The sequence below is a fragment of the Thalia democratica genome, chromosome 8 (genome assembly GCF_965202585.1).
Source record: "Thalia democratica chromosome 8, ktThaDemo2.hap1.1, whole genome shotgun sequence".
Taxonomy (NCBI): domain Eukaryota; kingdom Metazoa; phylum Chordata; class Thaliacea; order Salpida; family Salpidae; genus Thalia; species Thalia democratica.
Window position 1 is genome coordinate 19418639 of NC_139172.1, and position 23848 is coordinate 19442486.

The 23848-nt window shown below is 24.2% G+C and overlaps 1 protein-coding gene across 1 annotated transcript; it reads right to left on the bottom strand.

Annotated features, from left to right (window-relative positions):
- Positions 1 to 4528: 4528 nt before the first annotated feature.
- Positions 4529 to 20745, bottom strand: LOC145842300 (guanine nucleotide-binding protein subunit beta-1-like). The gene is made up of 9 exons (XM_082949723.1): positions 20629 to 20745; positions 19611 to 19649; positions 18038 to 18144; positions 16015 to 16078; positions 13552 to 13714; positions 10818 to 10884; positions 8635 to 8836; positions 7267 to 7483; positions 4529 to 5849 (listed from the first exon to the last, which is right to left on the bottom strand). Exons 1-9 carry the CDS (start codon positions 20686 to 20688, stop codon positions 5743 to 5745), a joined length of 1026 nt encoding a protein of 341 aa, XP_082805849.1. The 5' UTR covers positions 20689 to 20745; the 3' UTR covers positions 4529 to 5742.
- Positions 20746 to 23848: the final 3103 nt, after the last annotated feature.

Consider the following 23848-nt stretch of genomic DNA (forward strand, 5'->3'; position numbering starts at 1 on the left):
ATTAGTGGTATATAGTAACCTATTTAAAGAACTCCACCTATTTTTTAAACTTAACTTGTATACTGGGAGTAAAAGTTAACCTTTTTATTTTTGTTAACCGTTTATTATCAATTAAAAAAATACTTAGTCAATGTGTTATTTTAAAAAATTTTAAAGTACAACATTTTTATAGTTGTAAAGAAACAGTTCTTGAGAACGTATCTTGTTTGTAACTTTAAGTTCTATATGAACGTTAAATAAAAAAAAAACCCTCAATATACTAACTTAAAAATTTAAGAACTTTTGATTAGCTGTATATAAAACACATGACTCTAAAATCTTTATTACTCTTTTAATACAAGTTTTTATAAAGCAACGAGTATAAGGAAAAAAATAACTAAATAAACAAAACTGCTATCTTTTATATCTCTAAGATTTATTTTTTAAATCTGTTAATTTAACTTTTTCAATACTTTTTTTAATGTTCTATCAAAAGGTGTCGTTTTTTTTTCAAGTTTTAAAAAGTTGTAGAGTATAAATTAAAAAAATTAAGTCAAAATCAAAGTTTTAAGTCTAAACGAAATCTATATATTTTTAAAGTAATCAAAACAACGCAGTATACATTTATACAAGTATACAGTAAAACTATTTAAGCATAAAATCTTTCATTATCAACATTATTATAAATTAGTTAAAAGACAAATAAAAGTAATTAGATTAAAACAAGAAAGCTAAAGATAGGTAAGCTTAAAATGACGTACAGACTTATAAATAGCTTTACTTTACAAAATTTATGTGTAAAAAATATATATTGTATGCGACTTTTCTTTAATTGTAACAAACAAGAAATATACGTATGTTTACTCTGACGCATAAGATATTTTTATTTCAAATTAATTTTGTTAAGACAAATTTAAACTCAATAACAGTCAGTTTCTATTTATAGGTTAAATGAAAACATGATTTTAAGACAAAAATTTTGTTACAGCATAATTTTTTATAAAACTCCAACTGAAATACTATCAATAGTTTCTTTAATAGGTTTTACTTTAACAAATGTACAATTTTTTTTTAGTTTTTAAGTTGGCTTTAGTTCTAACTAGCAGATTTTTTTTATATTACACTTAATAATTAAACAACAAAGTAAAAAAAAAAATTTAACAACTTAAACTAAATTATTCTGCCTAATTTTAAAATACTAGTTTAATTAAAAAAAGAAGTTTTTATTACAGAAGTTTTTTGAGTAGTTCAATTTTAACGACTTAATTTAAACTACTTAACTAAATTGTATAATGTACCGTCAAACATTTAATAGCTGTCAAAAAACATAGCTGTTTTATAAAAAACTTAAGACTACTAAGTTAACATCTAAGTTTTAGTTTTCAGTAAAAATGGATTTTTGTTTTGCCAAATTTTTTTGATTTAATTTTGTTATAAAACTTATTAATTGGACAATCAATAATAGTTTTTTAAATTTCACCAAAACTATTGTTGTTGTATTTTCATTCTAAAAAGACGTAACTTTAGACTATGAAAGTTTTAATTACCAAATGTTAACTTTTTTAGTTAAATTGTAGTAACTATTGAATTCTTAAAACTTAGAGTTTCAGGGTTTTAATTACTACATATTTAATGCTATAACTACTGTAATTATTTTGTTAAACTGTGATTAAGAAAATGACTTGAGTTTAAAGTATAGTTTGCTAAAGTTTTTCTTTTATCGTAGTTTCTAGTACAGGTTTAAAATTAATGTAAACAATTTACTACCTACAGTTTATTTAGGTATAGTTAATCTTCTTTTTTTTAACTAAAAACTTTATTAACTATCTTTCAACATAACTAAAATATAGCACAAACTCAACTTATGATGGCTTAATTTACCTTAATAAAATCTGAATCGCAAAGATCAAGAAAAAAAAGTTTAAGTTGTCGCTTCTAAACTGAGTTTCAGTAAATAATACTCAAGACGAAAAATTTTTCGTTTAATTTCTTTGATCATGTTCTCAAAAGTTTACTTTAGAGGTTACGGTGATAAAAAGTTTGCCCATAAAAAAAAAACTTAAAGTAAAGTTACATGACTACTTGACAGTTTTAATAATTATTTTGGAGTTACTAACACTGGTTCACAAATAATTGATTTTTTCTTTAGACATGTAAATTATTATATCCTCTATTTTTGATATTGCTCATTTCACACATTTTAGTAACTTCATATTAACTATGGTTTTTAACATAGATTGCCTTTAATTAAGTCTTACTTTTTCTAACTTGGTATATACTTTAAAAACCTAATAGTAAAATGATAAAATTAGCTTGTTGCTTTAGATCGAAATTTTAAGTTTTGCTTATATGTTTAGAAAGTTTATTCATCATTTCGTTTGAAAGGCTAAAAATTATTATTTGTTGTTTGCTTATAAGTATTTAAGGACTCATTTTCCATATGTTTCAAATTATACTATACTTGATAAAAAAAAAAACATTCTTCAATTGGTTTCCTATTCATCTGTTTAGTTTAATTTTCTTTATTCAGAAATATTTTATTGTTAAGATATTGTTTTTTTAATCATTTGGTTTTAGACTGTACTCTGAATCATTAAATCTTTAAAAATCTTAATGAAAGAGGTGGAGATTAAAAAAAAATTAAACCTGTCATGTTTATACCATAAAAAGCTTTAATATATAATTTAAGCATCCTACAGCTATAACTAACAAAATAGTTCTATTCAACTTGTTGCTTATGGAAAATTAATAAACATCTAATATGCTAACACAAAACTTTTATTCAAACACTTGTGGAGATAAGTTTAGTTCTACAAACCTTATTTATTATCTTTCAAAAAATTTCAATGAGTCAAGCTTATGTTTGACAATTTGTTTTTAAATAATAATTCAATACTTAAAACCTTTTACTTTTTATTCAATTAAGAAGTTGATGACAAACTTTGTTTTATGTTGGATTACAGTTTATTTGTTTAGTGAAATATTTTTGTCTAGAATTTAAGTTTGGCTAACTAAAAATGTAACAATGAGGTGTGTATAAACATAATTTTATCGAACGGAAAATTGTGTTCATCTTGAAACAAAATTTAGATTAAAACACAGTGTCTTAATTATGAAATCATTCATAAAAAATTTGCAAAAAACGTTTTAAAACAAATTTTTTATTACAATTTTCGCAGAAGCCAGCAATTTTTTCACTGCACAAGCAACGCGCAAGCGAAACGACGTGAAAAATAAGAAAATTTGCCTGTGTGACGTCACCAATAATCAATAACTGACGTAACACTCGAGCCGGATCTTTTGTATTTATAACTGTTCGCTCACGTGACTTCCATTTAATTCGCAGCGACTTTTTTTTTTGCACTGCTGCGAAAGTTTTGACAATTTTTTCAGCGCATATTTAAATGTAATGCTGTATTTTGCTTAAATTGTGTTGCTGGTAATTGACTGATCATTACAAATATATTGTTCTGCTTAAATACAATTTTAAAGTTCAACTAAAAGTTTTTTTAATATATTTTTGTACTTCTATACAAGCTTAATTAAGTAAACTGCTGTTTATTAAAAAAGTTTAAAACTGTTTTTAACTTTCAATTAGCACAATTATAGCTTTAATAAGAAATTAGCTTGCAAGCTCTGTTGGATTTACAACTATTTTTGCAAAACTTTTGCCAATTTAAAAAAATATATTAAAATAATAACAATGCATTGCATACTTTAGATAGTTTTGTATCGGTCAATTTTGTATATCCTTTTTTTGGATTTTAAGACAATCTGTTTAACACTTTTAAATAATAGATAAATAGAATATAAGACTTAACACTAGTAAAAATTTGTAAACTAACTCAAACACTAATTGCAAAAAATTTACTTTTATGAAAACTATTCAAATTAGCATTATATACTTAATTAAATATATTCATCTTTTACTTACACATTAGAAAGGTACCAAACATATGTTTTAGTAACAAAGCTCTAAGCTAAACATATTGTATACATAGAGGTGTCTTTTTTTTAAAGCTTTTTTTAATTCTTAATTAACTTCTAACTCCTTGGTAAACTAATATTCTTAATCCAAGGCGCACTTAGAATATTTTTTAGCGGATTCAATGAATTAAAATCATTTCAAAATTCTTAATCTCATCTAGCCACTTTAATTAACAGTTGAATTAATAAGTTAATAATACAACATTAGTTTATTTATATCCTTACTTGTCTACTAACTACTTTTTTCAAACCCATTGAACAAACACAATATCAACAAATGCGTTACAGCTGTCATTTCAACTTTTATCTTTTCTTTGTGACTAACGACACAATGAACATAAGCTTGACAAATATTATTCTTAATATTTTTTATGAGTAAACATTTTTAATATCAAAAATAACATAATGGCTAGTCCGAAGTAAGTATAAAGTGTTAATAAAAATAAAATTCTAAACTATATAATAATATATCTGGAGAGTTAGAGTCTTCCATTTTTTTAGATAGTTTCAAACGTTGAATTAAAACTTTTTTCAACTTTAAAACGTATAAAAACAAACTATAAAAAAAAGTAAAATTTATTGTTTTAAGTGAAGAGAAAAATAATTTGCACAAAAAATTAAAAATAAAACATAAGACTGAACACAACCACAAAGAAACGACTATCAAAAACTACGCTAAAACAAAAAACTGTGCAGAACAGCATTTCCATGATTCAAATTTTAATTCAGTAAAAGAGATTTCCTTGAAAAATATATAGAACTTTTTATTATTTACAAGGTTTTAATAATTGTCAAAACTCATAACAAAACATTATTCTCATTGAAGTTTATACAGAATCGGATTTTATTCAAAAACCTTCGTATGGTTTTCAGAGTGAGAAGCTTTGAGAACAAAATTTGTTTGTGCTTAGCATCTTTTTTATTGAGACCACAACAAAAACGTGTGGCGTATCTGTTTTGGTTAATTTACAAAATATTCTGGCTGAATGGTCGCTAGGATGTCATAAGATGTATAACACTATAGACTACGCATGCAGCATAATTACAAAAGAAAAGTAGTTTTTTTCAGAAAAGATCCAAAAGACACGAAAAAATATGGAAAATAAGTATTGACACGAAAAAAAGACAACTTCAAATTTTTACACAAATTGAAATCTGCTAACAAACAAAGCAAACGGTTTAACATTCGCTGGACTGTTTACATAAAATATTTAATTCAATTGTAATGATATACAAAACTTTTTTTTTTCTTTTCTAAAAAAGACAAATACAATGTTGAAGGACATTAAACACTTAATATTTGCCTTCTGTGTCAATATTAATTTTAAGTAAACACAAAAAATTCTGGTATAATTTATGTTGAATTCAAAATTAAATCTAAAAAGAAAAAACTTTGCGTTTTCAAAAGTTTAGAAGAAAAAAATATAATTATACTTTGTGTATTTAGAGAAAATTCAATTTTTTTATTTTTAACTATTCAATGTTACAGCTGAAAAATCACATACGTCTAAACTAAAGATCCGGGAAAAAAACGAACCTTTTAAAACTATAAAAATAACTATATAAATAAAAGTTATACATTTCAAAACAATTCATAATCTCTTATAATATTGAACAAAATTGTAAACTTCCATAATAATTTTTAGTTTTAAATATTGCGTCTTAATAACCCGAAAAACCCACGCTTTGTAGCAATTTAAATTGTTTTGAAGTTGTTGTGCTGGTATGTGGAATAGTATCATGATAGGGAAACAACCTCAATTTTCCCGCAATATTCTAGTTCCACACTTTCAGGAATGAGTCCCAGCTGCCGGTCGCAATGGCCATGCCATCGTTTGTGATTCCGAGACACGAAACTCTGTTGTCATGTCCCGCTAGCACTCCTGTTAAACATTCACCTTTTAATATAGCATTTTTTGTGATAATAACTAACTAAATTAAAGTAAAAATTCTAAAGAGCCACTGTTGCAATACTTTTAATAGTTCTTGTAATTTCACTATTCAAGTAATACAATAGATATGTATAAATTGTCACTGTCAAGTTAATTTTTGAACTGAAAATAAAACTTTTACAAAAAGTGACTTTGAATAATACATTTTTTAAATAGTCTTAAGCTTACATAACTTTTTGGGCTATACTTTCAACAAAACACCTTATAAAAATTATAGATTAAAAGCATACTCCTTTTTTTGGAGTATTTTTAGTTTCGAAAACAAAAACTTTTTGAACAAACTTTTAGACAACTTACTTAATAGAGTCTAAACCTTATTATAAGTAATGTTTTATGAAGCCCGATAGTTTTATAATTTTTTTAAAAGTTTATGAACTGTATTTATTGTTTTAAGTTTTTATCTTTTAATTTTTGAAATCTAAACTTACACATATGTGCTAGCAATATTTTTGTTAAGCTTTTAAGTATTATCTAAATAAATTAACTAAGCAAATAAATAACACTTAAAATAAGTCTTACTAATTAGTTTAAAGAACTGCTTTATATTGTTATTAGTTTATAATATTTACTCATTAGGTATAATAAAGTATAGTTAGTTTAATAAAAATTATAATTTTTAGTTGATAAATGCTTTTAAAATATCCGGTTTAAAATCAATATATTCACTAGAACTGCTTATTCAAGATTTCAAGATAGTAAGATTAGTGGTAAAAAAAAAAATTCAAAAGTATAATTTTTTATTTTTTGAAGATAAATACTTTCTCATAAAACTTTACTTTATCAAAGTAATCAATATAAAAATCTAAAATAATTAAAGATATTTTATATCTTATAAACTGTTTTTATTACACATATTTTGCTCAAAAAGTTTATCCTTTTTTTTCATTTAAAATACAAGAGGTATGTAACTTAAGTGTTACATACGTAAGTAGTGTTGACATAAAACTTCAAAAATGTTCACAGAGCTTAGCTAATGAGATAAAAATAAGTTAAACTCCATAAAAGTTTAATAATTTTAATTTAAAATTTTTTTAAATGTATAACTTCTTATAAATTGAAATTGAAATATAAAGGTATATTTTCAGATGATAACCTTACTCAGCTTACTAATTTTTACATAAAATATTGACCTTACAAGTAAACCTAAGTTTTCTTCGCACTTTTTCTTTGTGCTTTTAAGTTAACCTTTTGCAACAACTTCAACCCGACACTTCTAAAAGACTAAAAACTAAACTACTCGATAATCATCGATATCACTGTTTGAATAATAAAAGTCTGCAACTGAATCGTTAACAATCTCTTCTAAACTTGTTCCAACTTATCATTTGTAATTCAAACTGAAACTCACCGGCGCGGTCGCCCTTCATGGAGTCCCATATGTTGCAGTTGAAGTCGTCGTAGCCGGCGAAGAACAGCCTTCCCGACTTGCTGAACGCCACCGAGGTGATGCCGCACGCGATGTTGTCGTTGCTGTACACCATCAGCTCCTGGTCGCTCCTGATGTCGAACAGCCGGCAGGTGGCGTCGTCGCTGCCCGTTCCGAACGCCTGGCTGCTTGGAAACATCTGCAAACAAAATTAATCGCTGATTATGTTTCTCAATTTGTACGGCATACAGAAAATTTAAATGTTAAGTCACTCTGATATCTTTACACCTGGAACTTTGTTCACCTTTTTTATAGGTAAGTATTTAAAGCATAAAATTTATTTCCTTCTGTTTAACAAGAACATTTTGATTGATTATATCCTATTTTTAATAGTATTAATGAGAGCATTTAAATGGGCCTGCTTTTTATGAACTAATTAACTAACATAAAAATCATAAACAGTTTTGAAAATTCTTGCAACGGATAAAATAAAACAGTATTTTATATTTATCTTATAATATTATATTTTGTCTTTATAACATTTAAATTAGTTATTATTAAACCTTAAACTTTAATAAAATTTGCTTTTAAACAAAGCTAATATGTATATTAACATATGTTCACTAATTCAACTTATTTTTTTGTATTTCACAATATTTTTGCAGAAAATAAAACAGCTTTAAACATATAATATTAAGTATATGTTATAACGATATTTTTTTTAGTTTACTAATCTTAAAAAATTAAATAATGTACCACCAAAAATTTTGATTCTTTTACACAAATTGTAAATATACTTAGAGCTTTGTTATTACTTTCGTTATATAATGGAATTTTACCGGAAACAGCTATCAATGCACAGTCAAAGCAAATATAAATTGATACAATATTCAAATAATTTCACTCATTCTGGAAACATAATAAAAATACAACCCTACATTTTAAACTCAATTTAATTATAACGATTCAAAACAGAATTTCACATACTACTAATTTAAATATTTATTTTATTTTAGTTCCATTAAAACTAAGTAATTTTTATTTTTTATTCACATTATGTAATTATTGTATTAATGATGGTTTGTTTAATGCATACAATTAATACGTAAATGATTTGCATAAAAAGTTTATAGTTATACTAAAAACTCAAAACTGAAAATCTTTGCAAATAAAACCTTACGTAACAACTTTGTAAATCTTCAAAAAATACCTCACAGAAATGAATGCTAGCTTAGTTATTATCCGGTAACTCCAATCAACAGCGGGAATAAAAATTTTCTTAAAAGTAAAAACACTTTAATAACAATTATAATCCACATTGGATATCGTTTACAAGCAAATGAAACTAACGGAAACAGCGTTGATGTCAGACTCGTGGCCACCGAACGTCTGCTTGCACATTCCCTCTCTGAGGTCCCACAACTTGGCAGTGGCGTCGCACGCTCCCGATATGAACACGTTCTTGTCCTCGGTCAGCGACAAGCTCATCACGTCTCCAGTGTGTCCCGTGAACGCCAGCGTCTGCATCCCCGTCTCGATGTCCCAGAGAGCGCTGTTTTGAACAAAATGCATGTGAAAAGTTGATTTACGGCCAACTCCTGTACCTTTCTTTATGTGTATGTTATTATGTACAAAAATTTTAACTTTTAATAGAGAACGTGTTATGTGACTGAAATGTGACTTTTGCACGTTTTTATGATTATTTACAAATATGTATTACCTGGAGTCCTGAACTGTAAGTTAATCTGAAACATATTAACCTCTAGCTAAGCGAAAACCTAAATACTATTAAGAAATATTTATTACAATTAATTTTTTCCGTTGTAGCTATTAAAAAAGCAATATTTAATCAACCATTTATTTTAATTAACTAGATTTTGAGAAAGTTATGTAGCTTAGCAATTGGGGGGCCATGACAGATACTCAGGGGGCTACGAGCAGCAAAGGGGTCAGAGGGAGGGCCATGAGCACTAAAGGAGCCACAGGGGGCCATGAGGTCATAACTTGAAACTTACACTAGATATTCGTATTTACATTAGATATTCTGGAGTTGTAGATGAAGAGCAAAAAAGAAGGTCTTAAGTGCTTTTAATGATAGTTTTGATATTTACACTAGATAAAATTGAGTCGTAGATGAAGAGCAAAAAAAAAAGGTCATAGGTGTTTTTAAGGTAGTTTTTAAGTAACCTTGTTGAAGGGGGCCATGGGTTTTTTCATATCTTTTAAGGAGGCTATTTGAAAAAAAAGTATGGGAAACCCTCGTTTACACTAAAAACTCTGCTAAAATAGGATACTTGAAAAATTCATTTTTTTATAAAAACAAGTTATATAAACTACATTGCTATTCATAAAAATATTTCTAAAAATATAGTTATCAATCTTATGCATTGGAGAAAATTTAAGTGATTTTAAGTTCTAAAATCTATGTGTTTAAACACAACGGTACTTAACAATATTATCTTTTAAGGTTCAAAAGTTTTTTAGTTTGCATTTTATTTTTGAAAACTTTGGTAACTTAAATATTTTTAATTGAAAAATATGAAATTAAAAGTTTCTAGTCTTAACACGAGCAATACCTAAACGCTTTGCCAAGAAAGAAACAAGCAACACATGTATCCAACTGCTTACAACGTTGCTCAGCAATAATCTTCATTAAGCCTTTCAGCACCGTAATTTTGCGAACAAACTATTATTTAATAAGAAAAAAACCTACACACAGGCGTGTATGCAAACGTCAAAATTCAGTGGCCGCGTCGCGCAGTTATAAATTAGAGAGCGAAAAGTTGTACCTAGCGCCGCGTAGCGTTATCTATGGAGGATAAGGAAAGATAAAAGGGCGGAGTGGCGCGCGTAGATCAATACGTAAGGCAGTGTGGAATGAAAAATAAGCAGCTAAGCAGAAAGCAGGCTGAAAGTCGTTAACTTTGTGTTTCGAGACCAAACAGTGGAAATTTTAATTTTTGTTTTACTTGTCACACACGATTTTTCATTGCGAGCTCCCATTTGCAACTTCGCTGTTTTTTTTTGCTAGTTTTTATAACTTTAAACGCTGAGGTAAAATGAAGAAAAAGTTTATACATGTTTATAGGCTGTATGGCTACTTTAAAAACTATATAACCACAAACTTAGGCTTATAATACTTTAAACATAAATTTTAAAATTAACTAGTTTTTATTTTTATAGTTTTAGTGTTTTATGTAGCTTAGATTTGAAATAAATTGATTAAAAAATAAATGCTTTAAAAATTACAATAGAATGATATAAAAATTATTGAACAAGTTAATTTAATTTTTTGATAAAGAAAATAAGTTTAATTAGTTGATACCATAACTTATAAAATATCTAATTTATGTAAATATCTTGACTTTGACAGCTATCTTATACAATAGAACATACTCATAAACATGAATGCAGTCATTACACAATAATTGTGAAAATTCCTACAAAAATTGAAACAATGTAATAGCTAACTGTTAATTTACTAACTTCATAGATTAAGTTAGTGTTAAATATACAAAATAATTGTTAACTACCAAGTCATATCTCCAGAGCTAGTCACTATTTTGGTGTCGTCTATAAATCGGCAGCATGACAGGTATCCTGTAAAAAAAAAAAAAAATTAATTTAAATAACATACATACTATTAATCATAATTGTTCAACTAATTCTCAAACTATGTAAATTAAAAATAAATTTATTTTATTTGATGTATAGTTGTTCATTATACTAGGTAAAATGGAACTTAATTGAATCTATATGAAATGAACTTTTTGTTTAAAATATATTTTATGCTACGACTTCTTAATAAAACTTTTATCAAAACAAAAAACAGCTTAAAAACTTAATTTATGCGAAGTGTTTAAACTCCTGTCATTGAACTAATTTTAATTTAACCGCTTTATTTTTGAAAATAGGTATTTAGCATAGATAAGCGTTTTTCTTTTAATTTATCATCAACCATTTTTATATTAGTAGCATAACAATATCGACTGCATTTATAAAGAGTAAGCTTATAAGTATAAAAATGAGTAGTACATTTTTCAAAACTTTAAAAAAATTTATAATAAAGGAGCAATCATTAGATATCTAAAAATGTTTAAATTTATCATATAACGTACACTTTTTTTTAAATACATAAAAAATAAAATAATACAAATATATTGTAATAACCACATTCAATTAAACTTTATTTACATGTCAAATAAAAAAAAACATATTAGAACTTATTTTTATTTATTTTCATGGTTATTATTATTGTTCAAGTTAAAGATTATTTGAAAAGCACACATTTTTTGTAATTTGTTTTTTTCATCTAGAAACATCTTTTTTTTAATTTAACTTTTTCAGGGTAAGTGAATTAGTTCAAGAATGAGTTATATACAACTAAGATTTGAAAAGATTCTAAACTAGTTCACAATGTTTGTAAAAGATATATGTTATTATAATTCAAAAATTAAAAGTTAAACTTGTTAAAAAAATATTTAAATTTATATAAATATTTATACAAATAAATTAAAAATTTAGTGTATAAGTAATAAACATTAAACTTAAAAAGATTATTTTTATTATTATTAAAATATTATTTACAGACCTTGAAACACACAACTAAATAAAAAAAGTTTTTTTTACAGGCAAAGCCTTTAATTAATATAATAAATTTCACAACTCAAATGAAACCAAACTATTGACCTTGGTTAAAAAAATATACACTATTTTTTTGGATAAAAATAGACCGAAGCTTTCTACTTTTTTATTAAGGTACTATCACATGTTTTTTTTCTAATCCAATTGACTTGTTTTCATTTAAAAACAACGTAGTAGTAACACGTGATTGTAAAATTTTGGGTATAAAAACGATGTTTTTAATAGTCTGAAGATATTTGGAAAATTTGGTCAAGTTAAAAATAATTCCCGAAACTGTCACTGTCGGTTGTTAAACTTTACTTCCTCACATTTAACTAAAACTGCAATAACTCGTGATATGTTTAGATAAAAACTGGACTTACGAGAAGTATTTCAGTTTATACTAGAAACAATATTTATTTGTGGAAGAGTTTTTTGAACGAAAACTGATTGACTAGTAAAGAGAATAACGGTTTGCATTTTTTTTCGTTAAGCAAAACAAATTTGAAAATAACTTAGATGATATTATCAAGTTGTGACTCTTGAACATATTATGCAAAGCATTTTAGAAAAAAAAAATGTATACTTAAAAATTTTTTTTTTGATTCTAAAATTTTTTTTAGATTAGCGTTAATTTGAGCCTTAATTTATTTTTAAACTATTTATGAATACTTTATCTGTTCACAAAAGATACTTGCTAGTTAGTTTTGACAATCGTATTTCTTTACATAGTGTAATTTAGTAATAAATTATTGTTTTGGTTAGGTGTGAGTAACATACGGCCTGTGACTTGTTTTTAATTATAAAATTTGTAATAAACAGTTAGAATAAGTAAAAAATTATACAAATTCAAAATATGGTACAAATTTTGCTGTGTGTAACCTGCAGTGCTAATTTCTCAATTATATTGTTATATGAAGTATGGTGGTATAACAAAAAAAAAAACTTTTTTTTGTATACATACAAAGTAAGCTGCCCGCAAAAGTACACTTTTAACAAATCCGGCAATTTATGTGAAAACGCAGCTACATATGAACTGCCGAATAGAGAAGTTACCCATCCCTGGTTTATATCATTTTTTAATGGGACAAATTTTGTTTACTTTATTCACTTATTTGTTATAATCTTTATAACATAAGGTAGGCTTAGTTTCTACGATTTTAAAATACCAAACAAAAAAGTTTTTACTTTAATTCATTTAAAACATAAACTTTAATAACATAATTAACAATGGTTTGTTTAAATAAATTATCATGAGTAAACTGAAACTTAAAAAACAATTCAAACTAGATTAACTATAAAACTTTTAAGTTTTAGTATTTATTGGTGCAAAATTGAAAAGAAACTAATGTACAAAAGCATATACAATTTTTAACTTTTTTTCTTAATAATAACCATTTTTGAAACTCTAAAAACTTTGAAACATTTTTTCAAACCTTTCAGCAAAATCAATTTCAAAAGTCATTAGAACCATTTTGATTACCAAAATGCAAATAAAACATTAACTTATTGTGACAAAAATTAACTTACTTTCATAAAATAGTTATCATGGTATCTTTAAGCATTTAATTATTTACTAAACTACACTTACGTAAAGTACTTTTTAACAGTATTATTAGCATCTTATAAAAGCAAGAAACTAACCTGTATGGCCGTTTAATTCCCTTGAAACTCGAACGGTTCCCTCTCTTGTTTTCAAGTTGTAAATTGAGCAGATGTTGTCGAGACCACCGCAAGCCACGAAACTTCCGCTGGGAGCGTAAGCGCACGTCATCACCCAGCTCGAACGAAGGGGAATCGCGTGCACCTGTATGTGAATGTATCAGGTAAGTCTAGGGGACCGTGAAAATGTTTTAAATATTTTATGTTTATTGAAAAACTTATTTTTTAAGTTTCAAATTCAGCAAAATTAATGCTCAACAGAAAAAGAAAAAAATAACATATATATATATAAATTAGTCCTTAATCAAATGTTAAATTTCAACAGTATTCCAGAATGTTAAACTTCTTTGTATATTTTATATAGTGATAAAGTATTTATAACTAAAAAGTAAAGTTAAATTTCAACTTCTAGCAACTAAAATATAAATAAGTATTAAAACCTACAACGAAGCTTAAAATCTTATCTTAAAATGTCTATCTATTTTCCAATTATAAAATGATATACATGTTTTTCTTCAAAAACAACATAGCTTTTATGCATAGGTAAATAAGTATAAAAGCTGAAAACTTTTAAAAGGAAAACAACTTTTTAACTACATAACAATAAAAAATCTATAGAACAACTTTTAAATAAGATCGTTAATGATAGTTAGTAAACTTTAAACTTTTAAGATACAAACTTAACCCGTTTTGCTAGATTTTTTTAATATTTTAAGATCAATTTCTACGTTACAAAAAACATGCAACATTGATTTTATTTTCTGATTTAAGTTGGTTGCTAATCACAGTTGCTTATTATTTATTTAAAAGAATTTTAAACAGACAATATATTTTAAGTGATTATAAATGTATATAATACCAAATTAAACCCATTAAATAAAATTGAAAAACAAGTTAAACTTTTTCCTTGGTACTGATTTTCAACTAAACTTTTTAATAAATTTAAAATTTTATGTCTATAAACTAGCTGCTAGACTAATTAAATACTAGATTACAAAAGTTTACAAATTGAAAAACTGTATATTACATCAAAAAAACTATTATTTTTTATAACATAAATTATAAAGGTTACTATGTTTTACACACTTTACTCAGTAAATACCAAAACTATTATATTTTCGTACACCGTTTTTGTAGTTTTCAAAACATTTATTAATCAAAATAAAATCTTATTTCTGTTTTAAATCTATCTATGTTCCACAAACACTACTAAAATATTCTTTTCTTAACAGTGACGACTCTTAAGTAAGCAAAAACTGTTTTGTGATATAAGTTTATGAAAAAAACTTGTTGATTTTACAAAAGAAAAGTAAACTATATTATTTATAAAACTTTATTTAAGGTTATTGTTAAGGTAAGTCTCTTTAAATTTTTTTTGAAAATTATAGCACACGCTAGTAGTTTAACAAAAACTCAGATTAAAAAAACTATTTAAACCATAGTAAAAATGGTCATATCAATTGCTTAAATTGTTGACCAAAATGTTTAAAAAAATGTATTAAAATTTCTATAAAGTATATGCAAGTTATCAATAATTGTCTTTCACGCCATTATTAATCCATAAAAATATATTTGTGCATTTCAAAGACAAATAGCTACCAAAACAACTTAATAAATTCAAAGAATTATTTAAAACTTTGACTTAAGTGCAAGGCTTGATTTACTTTTTTAACAAAAGTATCTTGTTGCAAAACAACTCTGGAACTCACAACAAAATAATGTTTTTTTATTAAACACACGTTTTTCATAGATGTAGACTTACAGTTAGGCTTTTCCATCTTACATATTCTAAATATACAAAAAATAGTGTAGTAAAAACAGTAATACAAAATAGGGTTTAATAATATACCTCTTAAACTTTGTCTTTGATAATCTTATTTCATAAATTAGAAAAGATGATTTAGTTATTATTGTTGTTGTTATTATTTAGAGAAGAGTCAACAAAAAATATTTTTTCAGTATTAAATTACTTTATTAAGTTTTAAAATTAGACACCTTAAAATAAATTTTAAACTTATCTAGAGATAAAGTTTTAACATTTATTTTTTCAATTATTCAAAATTTTCAAATTCCAAAAAACTTTCAATCTTCTATTTCTACTTATTTATCAGTTTAGTCTTGTATACCAAGTAGAAAATAAATTGATACTTATTGAAATTAACTTAAACAATTTTACTTTGTATCTTACGTTAAATGTTGATCTTAAAATGTTTAATCAATATAGAGGCACATAATACTAGTACACTTTATTTAATTTTTGCACAAATAATTTTAAATTCTAGAAGAATTTTATACATATATCTCAAGTCTGTAATTTGTGTAAAACAAAATTTAACATTTAAATTTTGCTAGTTTAGTGTGATTTGAAGCAAGACCACAAAAAGCTCAAAATGTTTTATAACTGTTAATAGATAAAAAACACATAAATTTTAGAAATGTATTTACCTTGTTAGTAGTATAGGAATCCCACAGAATAAGTTTTCCATCCTGTGAGGCACTCACTATATGTCTGTAACAATAATCAGACATTAAAAAATTTTTTTTTTTTTATTATTGCTATAGGTTAATAATACATTAAAACATTTGCAAAACAAATACATAATATGCTAAGACTTACATAAAACATAAAAGTAAAAATATCCCTCAAGTAGTTGTTTAATTTGTTTTCATTAAAATATTTAACATCTTAGTTTAAAATACATCAGTTAAAGAAAGTCTTAAAGTATAATAAAGTAAAATAATTAGAAGTTAATAAAAGTATATTTAACTACTTTTCAATTCATCACTTTTTCATAACTACCAACTTAAGTTTTTTTATACTTTTTTAATGTTTTAATGTTTAAAATGTGATCCAAATGATTAAGATAACTTTAAAAATTAATGATTAAAAATACTGATTCTCATAATAAAAACTTTAAACTGTGAATCCAATGACAGCATTGTTGAGATGGTAAAATTTTACTAATAAAATATTCATATTAGCTGTGATAATAATTAATAACTTTTACGTAGAATTTTATCAATAGTTTTCTAAACAAGCAAACTGCTTTTCAATTGCTAAAAATTGGTGCAAAAAAATCAAAACCTGACAACTTAAATTTCAAGAGCTTAAATTCTGACAACTTTAACTTATTAAAAATAATGATAATTTAAATTTTCGATTTCTTTTTACCATCATAATCTCGTTTATTAGATACATTTAACTTTTTTTGAGATGTGGCCCTTTAAAAGTTGTTTAAGAATTTGGATTTTAGAAACTTGATTTTTCAGGTACCACTAAAAATTTAGATGCTATCTAGACCAACTTTATTATAGAAAATATGAAATAAAAACATCAAACCCTATTATAGTATTTTTAAAATTTTACTAATTTTATTAAAAAGATATTTGATTTCCAAGTTCTACAAAAAGTAAAACTAATTCTGTTTATAAATTTTAAACAAAAATTTTTTTGTTTTGCCTCGTTATATAGTTTTAATTAAAGTAAACGTAAACCTTCCATACAAAGTTTTATATGTAAATATTAGAAAAATAAACTACTTTGTAATAAACGCTGCAAAAAACTGTACCAAAAGCTTTTGTTTTCTAAAAACAAAAACATGTATCTTTTGCAATATGTTTTTAAGCTTTTTAAAACCTAAGATTATTCTTTTGTTGTGAAATAAAGAAATACAATTATGTAGAGCTAAACCAATTTTGATAAATCAAAGAAGTTTTATGTCCCTATTTTAAAATTACAGAAGTATATTTTATATATGTAGTTTAAACTTTTTCTAGAATGTTTTGTGGTATACAAACATACTTATTGTGAACAAGTCTAAATATGGGGATGTAATGGTTGTTTCTCTTGTGTTAAAATAAAAATGTATTAAATAAGTATTCAATTTTTTACTAATACTCTTATTAAAATTTACATTATGTGACTATTCACTAATAAGCTATAATATAACAGCTACAGCCCTAGAACTAAGTCAAGTTGTGCTAAATTTTAAACTAATTAAAAGGTTAAACCAGAATGGTCATTCTTTAAGGAAAAAACTAGTATGTTTAACAAAAAATTATTCTGCGATTTTCAAAAAAAAACCAGCTTGAGTTTGGCCAAGTTTTTTAAAAACTTAAAACTTAAAGTGTGTGAAAATACCATTAGATAAACTTTTTTTTAAACAAGTTATCTGAAAAAGCATGGGCTAATTGAAACTAAGTTAACAATTATATAGTGTTATAAAGTATTTTAACTTGTTTAGAAAATAAATATTTTTGTGTTTAATATACTTCCAAACAACAACTTAGTGACATACTTGTGTATTTAGTGATTTGTATTTCTATTTATGAATTTTTATTTTATTTATACACTTTTCAAATGCAATTGAATGAAATGTAAGGTTTATTTGTTAAACTGCATAGCTAATTTAGCAACATTTTTTTTAACTTTATAAAAGTTTTTTCATGTTAAGAAAATTTTACTGACCTGGAATCATCACCCCAGTGCATAGCATATATTTTAGCAAGATGACCTCTTAAAGTTCTTCTAGTTCGCATTTGAACCCTACCAATGGGTTCTACTGATTGTGCAATCTATAAAAAATAGTACTTTAAATAAGTTACTAAAAGTTTAAATATTATATCAAAAAACCTTGAATTTCAGAGTTTTGTTAAAAGTTTAAGTAAACAGTTAGATATTAATTATTTTAGGAGAAATACAAATTTATATCGATCAGTTTTATAATTTATGTTTCATAACTAAAACATATTGAGTAAAAACTCGCAGTCATAAAAGTTTATAAACTTTTATAAACAAACTATCTTATCAAATGTTTAATAAACTTTAAAATTAATACTTCTGATAAATAAAAACTAAGTTTTATTCTAATTGTTGAATAAATTTAACAAAAAAGTGTAAATAATAGTGTTAAAACTTTTTCTATATTTAAAAACGTTAGCTAATTTAATAGGGTTTGTCGCCAAAAACAATTTTATATAATTTAATGACAGTTATAGTTTATATTTCTTAAATTAAATAACCTAAAAACAAAATATAACAGTTTTTAAAATATTTCTGATTCTTTTTTAAAATCAAAATAAATGCTTGTTGCTGCATTTTATCTACAATATATATATATATATATATATATATATATATATATATATATATATATATATATATATATATATATAATTTATTGAAATGTTTTTTTTTTTTAATTTGAACTGGCTGAAGATTAGAGACAATCTTTTTTGTCTTTATGAAACATATGTTCCAGTATTTTTAAAATCGTCATTTCAATAAATTATTTAAAAGCCCTTCAAGTGGGCTCAGTAGAAGGTGTTCAAGTTTGAACATTAACCTTATTTTATATATATATACATATATAACAAAATATATCTCTTGGATGCTAGTTGTTGTTTTTTTTAACTTGTTATTTATTTAATTTTTCTATATTTCAAAACTTTAAAATAAATCAGTTTCAAATACTGTACTAAAATATATACAGTTATTGTAAAGTTAGTTCTAAATACACTTGAAGTTATAAATAATAAACTATTAAAACTAGAGAGGTTCTTTAAAAAAATAAAACTTAAATATTGTTTTATTACAAAATTTTATCACATAATTAAGTTCAATTTATGTGAAAATAATAAACAATTAAGGTAAAAAAACTAAAACTACTTTTAAGTATATCTAATTTTTATATATTTTTATAATTTTTACTAACTATTTTGAAAACATTTCATCTGTATACAGATTATCAAAATCAATTATAAGTTAAATTTTACTGAAAAAGTATTATATATAAAATACTTTATAATTACATATAAACACAGATTAAGCTTTTCAAGTTAAAAAGTTAGCATTATGTGTAAATTTAACATACTGTTAACATTTTGTTCATTTGTAACTTTAAAAGTAAAACAGATTAGAATCATTTTATATTTTAGAAAATTGTGAACATAAAGATACTATGTGACACTATAGTTTGAGACCTAAATCACAGTGGACTATTGTTTGTGTAACATGTTAGATAAAAAACATTTAAACTAACTTCAATTAAGGTGGTGTCACGCATATCATCTCGCTTTTCCTGCAAAAAATAATTAGAATCTTGTCTTTTTTATTTTCTTAACATTGACTTTATATTATCATACACAACAACTTGATCTAATTTTAAACATAGTATACTAATACCAAATAGTTTTTACTTTTTCTGTATTGTCATAAAACTTAATAACTATAATAAAATTCATTTCATAATTCAAGTGATTTCTATTATGCCTAAAACACTAAAATTCTTTATGTAGTAAACAAGGTTTTCAAGTACTTTTTAGCGTTTTAAACTTTAAATATCATGATAACTAACATCAAAATGATTAACAACTTGTAAGATTATATAGTTCTAGTTTTTCTTAACAGAGTAACAACCAAAGTTGTCAATTAGAATCCAAGGAGATAAATACAAATTTGTAGTTTTACAAACTTATTGTTAAATAATGTTTCACACAGTAATTGAATGGGATTAATGAGACCCTCTATTTCAATTTTAAAATTGTTAAGCAATTTCTTTAATAGTTTTATTCATAGAAGCTTTAAGTTTTTTTATCAGTTTTTATTACATTTTTGTTATGGGTTTAACTATAGTTTGTAAACTTATGGTGAGCTTCTGTGTCAGAATAAATGTTAATTTTAAATTTCTTTATTTAGTTCTAACTGAAGATCTCATTAAATTTTACTGATAACTGAGTGAAACATTGTTTTAAAAATAAATTCCTTAACTAGTAAAATGTAAGTTATAAGGTTATTGAAATAAGAAATTCTAAACCAATTAAAAATATAAGAAGTTCATAAATGTTTTTAAATAATATTTTAAATACAATACTATAAACATTTTGTATTTAAAAAGTGACTTAATACAGTTTTCTACTCATATATACATTATACTAAAGTTAATTAATAACTATATAAAATTATAACATTTGTTAGATAAAAATCAAACACCATTTATAAAAACTTTTAATTTATGTTTATACTTAAATAACAAGAAAATTAAACTTTGAAATATTAACCCTTATCTCTTGTTTTAATTTTTCTGCTTCTCTTTTTAAGTCTTCAGCTTGTGCAGCCATGATGATTCTTTAATATGCTATTTATCTTTTAATTAATAAAGCTGGATAAAATAAAACTTAGTTTGATTAAAAATTTCTAGCAGTCTAAATAATTTATTAACATATTATTTTATAAACTTATAAAAATAACAACTAGGTTATAAATAATTAAAATAGTGACTATGAGATAGTTAAAAATATAAGTATATATTTAAAACTGTATAAAAAATAATCAAACAAACAATAATACAAAAATATTCATGACAAGTAATAAAAAATTAATGTTTGATCTTAAGACTAGCTACAGTTTTATTTAATTTCATCTTGTTTTCAACAACCATTATTTAATTAATTCACATTAAAGTTTATTTTTGTAATTAAATTGGCTAAACCTATTAAACTAAACTAAACAATTAAGACTAGTTATAACATATAATTAAATTTTTAATAAAATTACAAAGTATTCTTTAGGTTTATTGATAACTGTTTTTACAGATATGTGTCTTTGTATTCATAATAAATACTTCTTAATATCTAAGTTATCTATGTTAAGTATTATACACATTTGTTAAACATTTATGACATACTATAACTCTTAATGTGAACATAATTAAAAAAATAAATATAAATCTGTGTTAAATAATAAGCTTTAGAAAACTTATGAAAAAACAAAATTAGACAATGTTTTTAAGCAAAATGACTAGACCCATCAACAATTAAAAAACCTGTTACAGTGTGCAACAGATTGAAATTGAATAACCAAATCATGATAGTGTATCAATTAAATGCTTAGAAACAAAAAATACTTCTTGAAATTTTAAGGTGTTTACAAAATTATAATAACAACACTTTTTGAAGAAGAGCATTGTAATCATACAAAAATAAAAACCTAGAAGCAAATTTTAAACTAACAACTTCAGTTTTGTATAACTCACTTTTTAAATTATTCACAATTTCTAAATATACATTTTAAAAACAGTTAATAAATTATCAAGCATTTAAAATCTTACAAAAAAAGTTTTTATAATTTTAATTTATTTTTAAATTTTATTTAATACTTTAAATACATATAACTTTCTATACTTTTTTAATTTTTCTAAGGAAATAAATGTTCCTAAATTAAAGGGATTTTCAAACTTATTTTCATACTTACTATCTTGGCAAAACACATAACTAAAAATGTTTAAATATTATTAAAAATACAATAACTATACAAATTTTATTTCAAAGTGTGACTTAGTTGCACAGAAGTTTTAATAATAGCATTGTAACAGAAGTTTCAAATATGCTTTGCTACACAAGCTTTGTACCAATTGTATATTGCAATATTGAAACCTAACCCATTAAAAAAAGTAAATAATAACTTTAAAAATACTCATGGTTTTAATTAATAAATTAATTGCAAGTACTTTTTCAAACAATTTTGTTGTGTATGTATTTTGTATTCAAATGTGAGTTTCAAAGATCTTATTTCAACTAATATTTTTCTATGCAATTATTAGGACCCTTAAAAACACCATTAAAATTATTTTATTTAATAACTTTAAGTGCTTATTAGAACATTTTTAGAAAGCTATTTTTGAGTTTTCAGCTCAAAAAGTTTTTAAATATGACAAACATCACAAAATGACTCTGTGAAAAATTTTAGATGAGTCAAAGAAACTTTCATACTGGGAAATTTTGATACTTTAAAACAACCCCAATTTAAAAAACTGTATACAACCCAAAAATGCAACTTTTAGATTTAAGCTTGAAATTGTTTTAAGTGTAGCAATTATCAAAAAAACACATTGTACAGAGTCTAGACCATTTTTAGAAAATTTGATGGAGGCACTTATTGATCTTATGTAATTTTTATCACTTATTCTAAACTTTCAGTTTTTTTTTCAAAAAACTAAGAAGTGCCTTAGTGAAACATTCTTTAAATTAGCAAAAATTCTGCACAATGTTTTTTGTGATAATTTCCAATGTAAAACATTTAGCTAAAAACTCTAAGGTAACATTTTTTTGGTCCCATACAATTTGCATTGGGGTTGTTTTCAGAAAACCAAAGATTACTAGCAGTAAAGTCTCTATTTTTTGTATATGTGTCGACAATGAGTTTCAATCTTTCAATCTCCAACTCAGAGAATTTTCAAAGCTGTCATTAGGACCCCTACACCATCAGACCACAAAGGTTTACTCAAATCATTTAAAACTTGACACAGGGTGTTTTTGTGCTATCTTCCACATGTAAAAAAATTTTTGAGGTAAAAACTAAAAGATGACCAAATGCATCCTAGTCTTTATAGATCTTAACAAGTTTTTGAGTTAATATTTCAACAAATTAAAATCCTCAATCAATTAGAAATGTGACTGAATGATTGGATGCTCAACAGCCAAAGATGCTGTGTGATATAAAATATTTTTGAACTGACTGGTTTAATATGTGGCTGCAGTTCTAAGGTCGCTTCTAATTGGCTAATATTTTAGATTTTTATGATTTACATTATAATCCCTTAAGTATTGTTATTGTTTCTCTTTTTTATGAAAACAGTTTTAATTTTTTTAATCAAATTTGTTGTAAATACTTAATTCTCTATAGTTTTTTTAGATCTAGCTAGTATTTAACTTTAAAGTCTCAAAAAATCACAGTGACGATAATTATAAAAGTTGTGTTATCAATTATTATATTTTTTAAATACTTTATATGTTTAAACTACTTTAGTTGCAAACAACAAATGTTTTATTAAGTAAACAATAACAATTTAATTGTTTTTAAACTGATAAAAAATTGATTTATTCAATGCAGCATTTTAATAAACATCACATAACAATACTATACTTTGTTTTCAAATATCTAACTTTCTCTCATTACTTGACAGCTTTTTCCTTTAAAAGAGCAATTTAACTTGGTAGTTGTTAAAAACTTTAGTAAATACTTTAAATTATTCTTTTTAACAGTTTTAAGTTTATAATCATACTTATTAACTTATATTACACAAAAATTCTTAATTTAAGCTATAAAATTTAAAGCTAATAACTATAACCATTTAAGAAAAAGTTCAATTCACAGCAATAAACGTGCATTGTAAATTAAAATGTTTTGATAAATATTTTTTTTATACTTTTGCAAGCAGTTTATAACAAAAGTACTACTCTTTTAAAATAGTTTTAAAAACTAAAGTTTTTGTTTAGAATT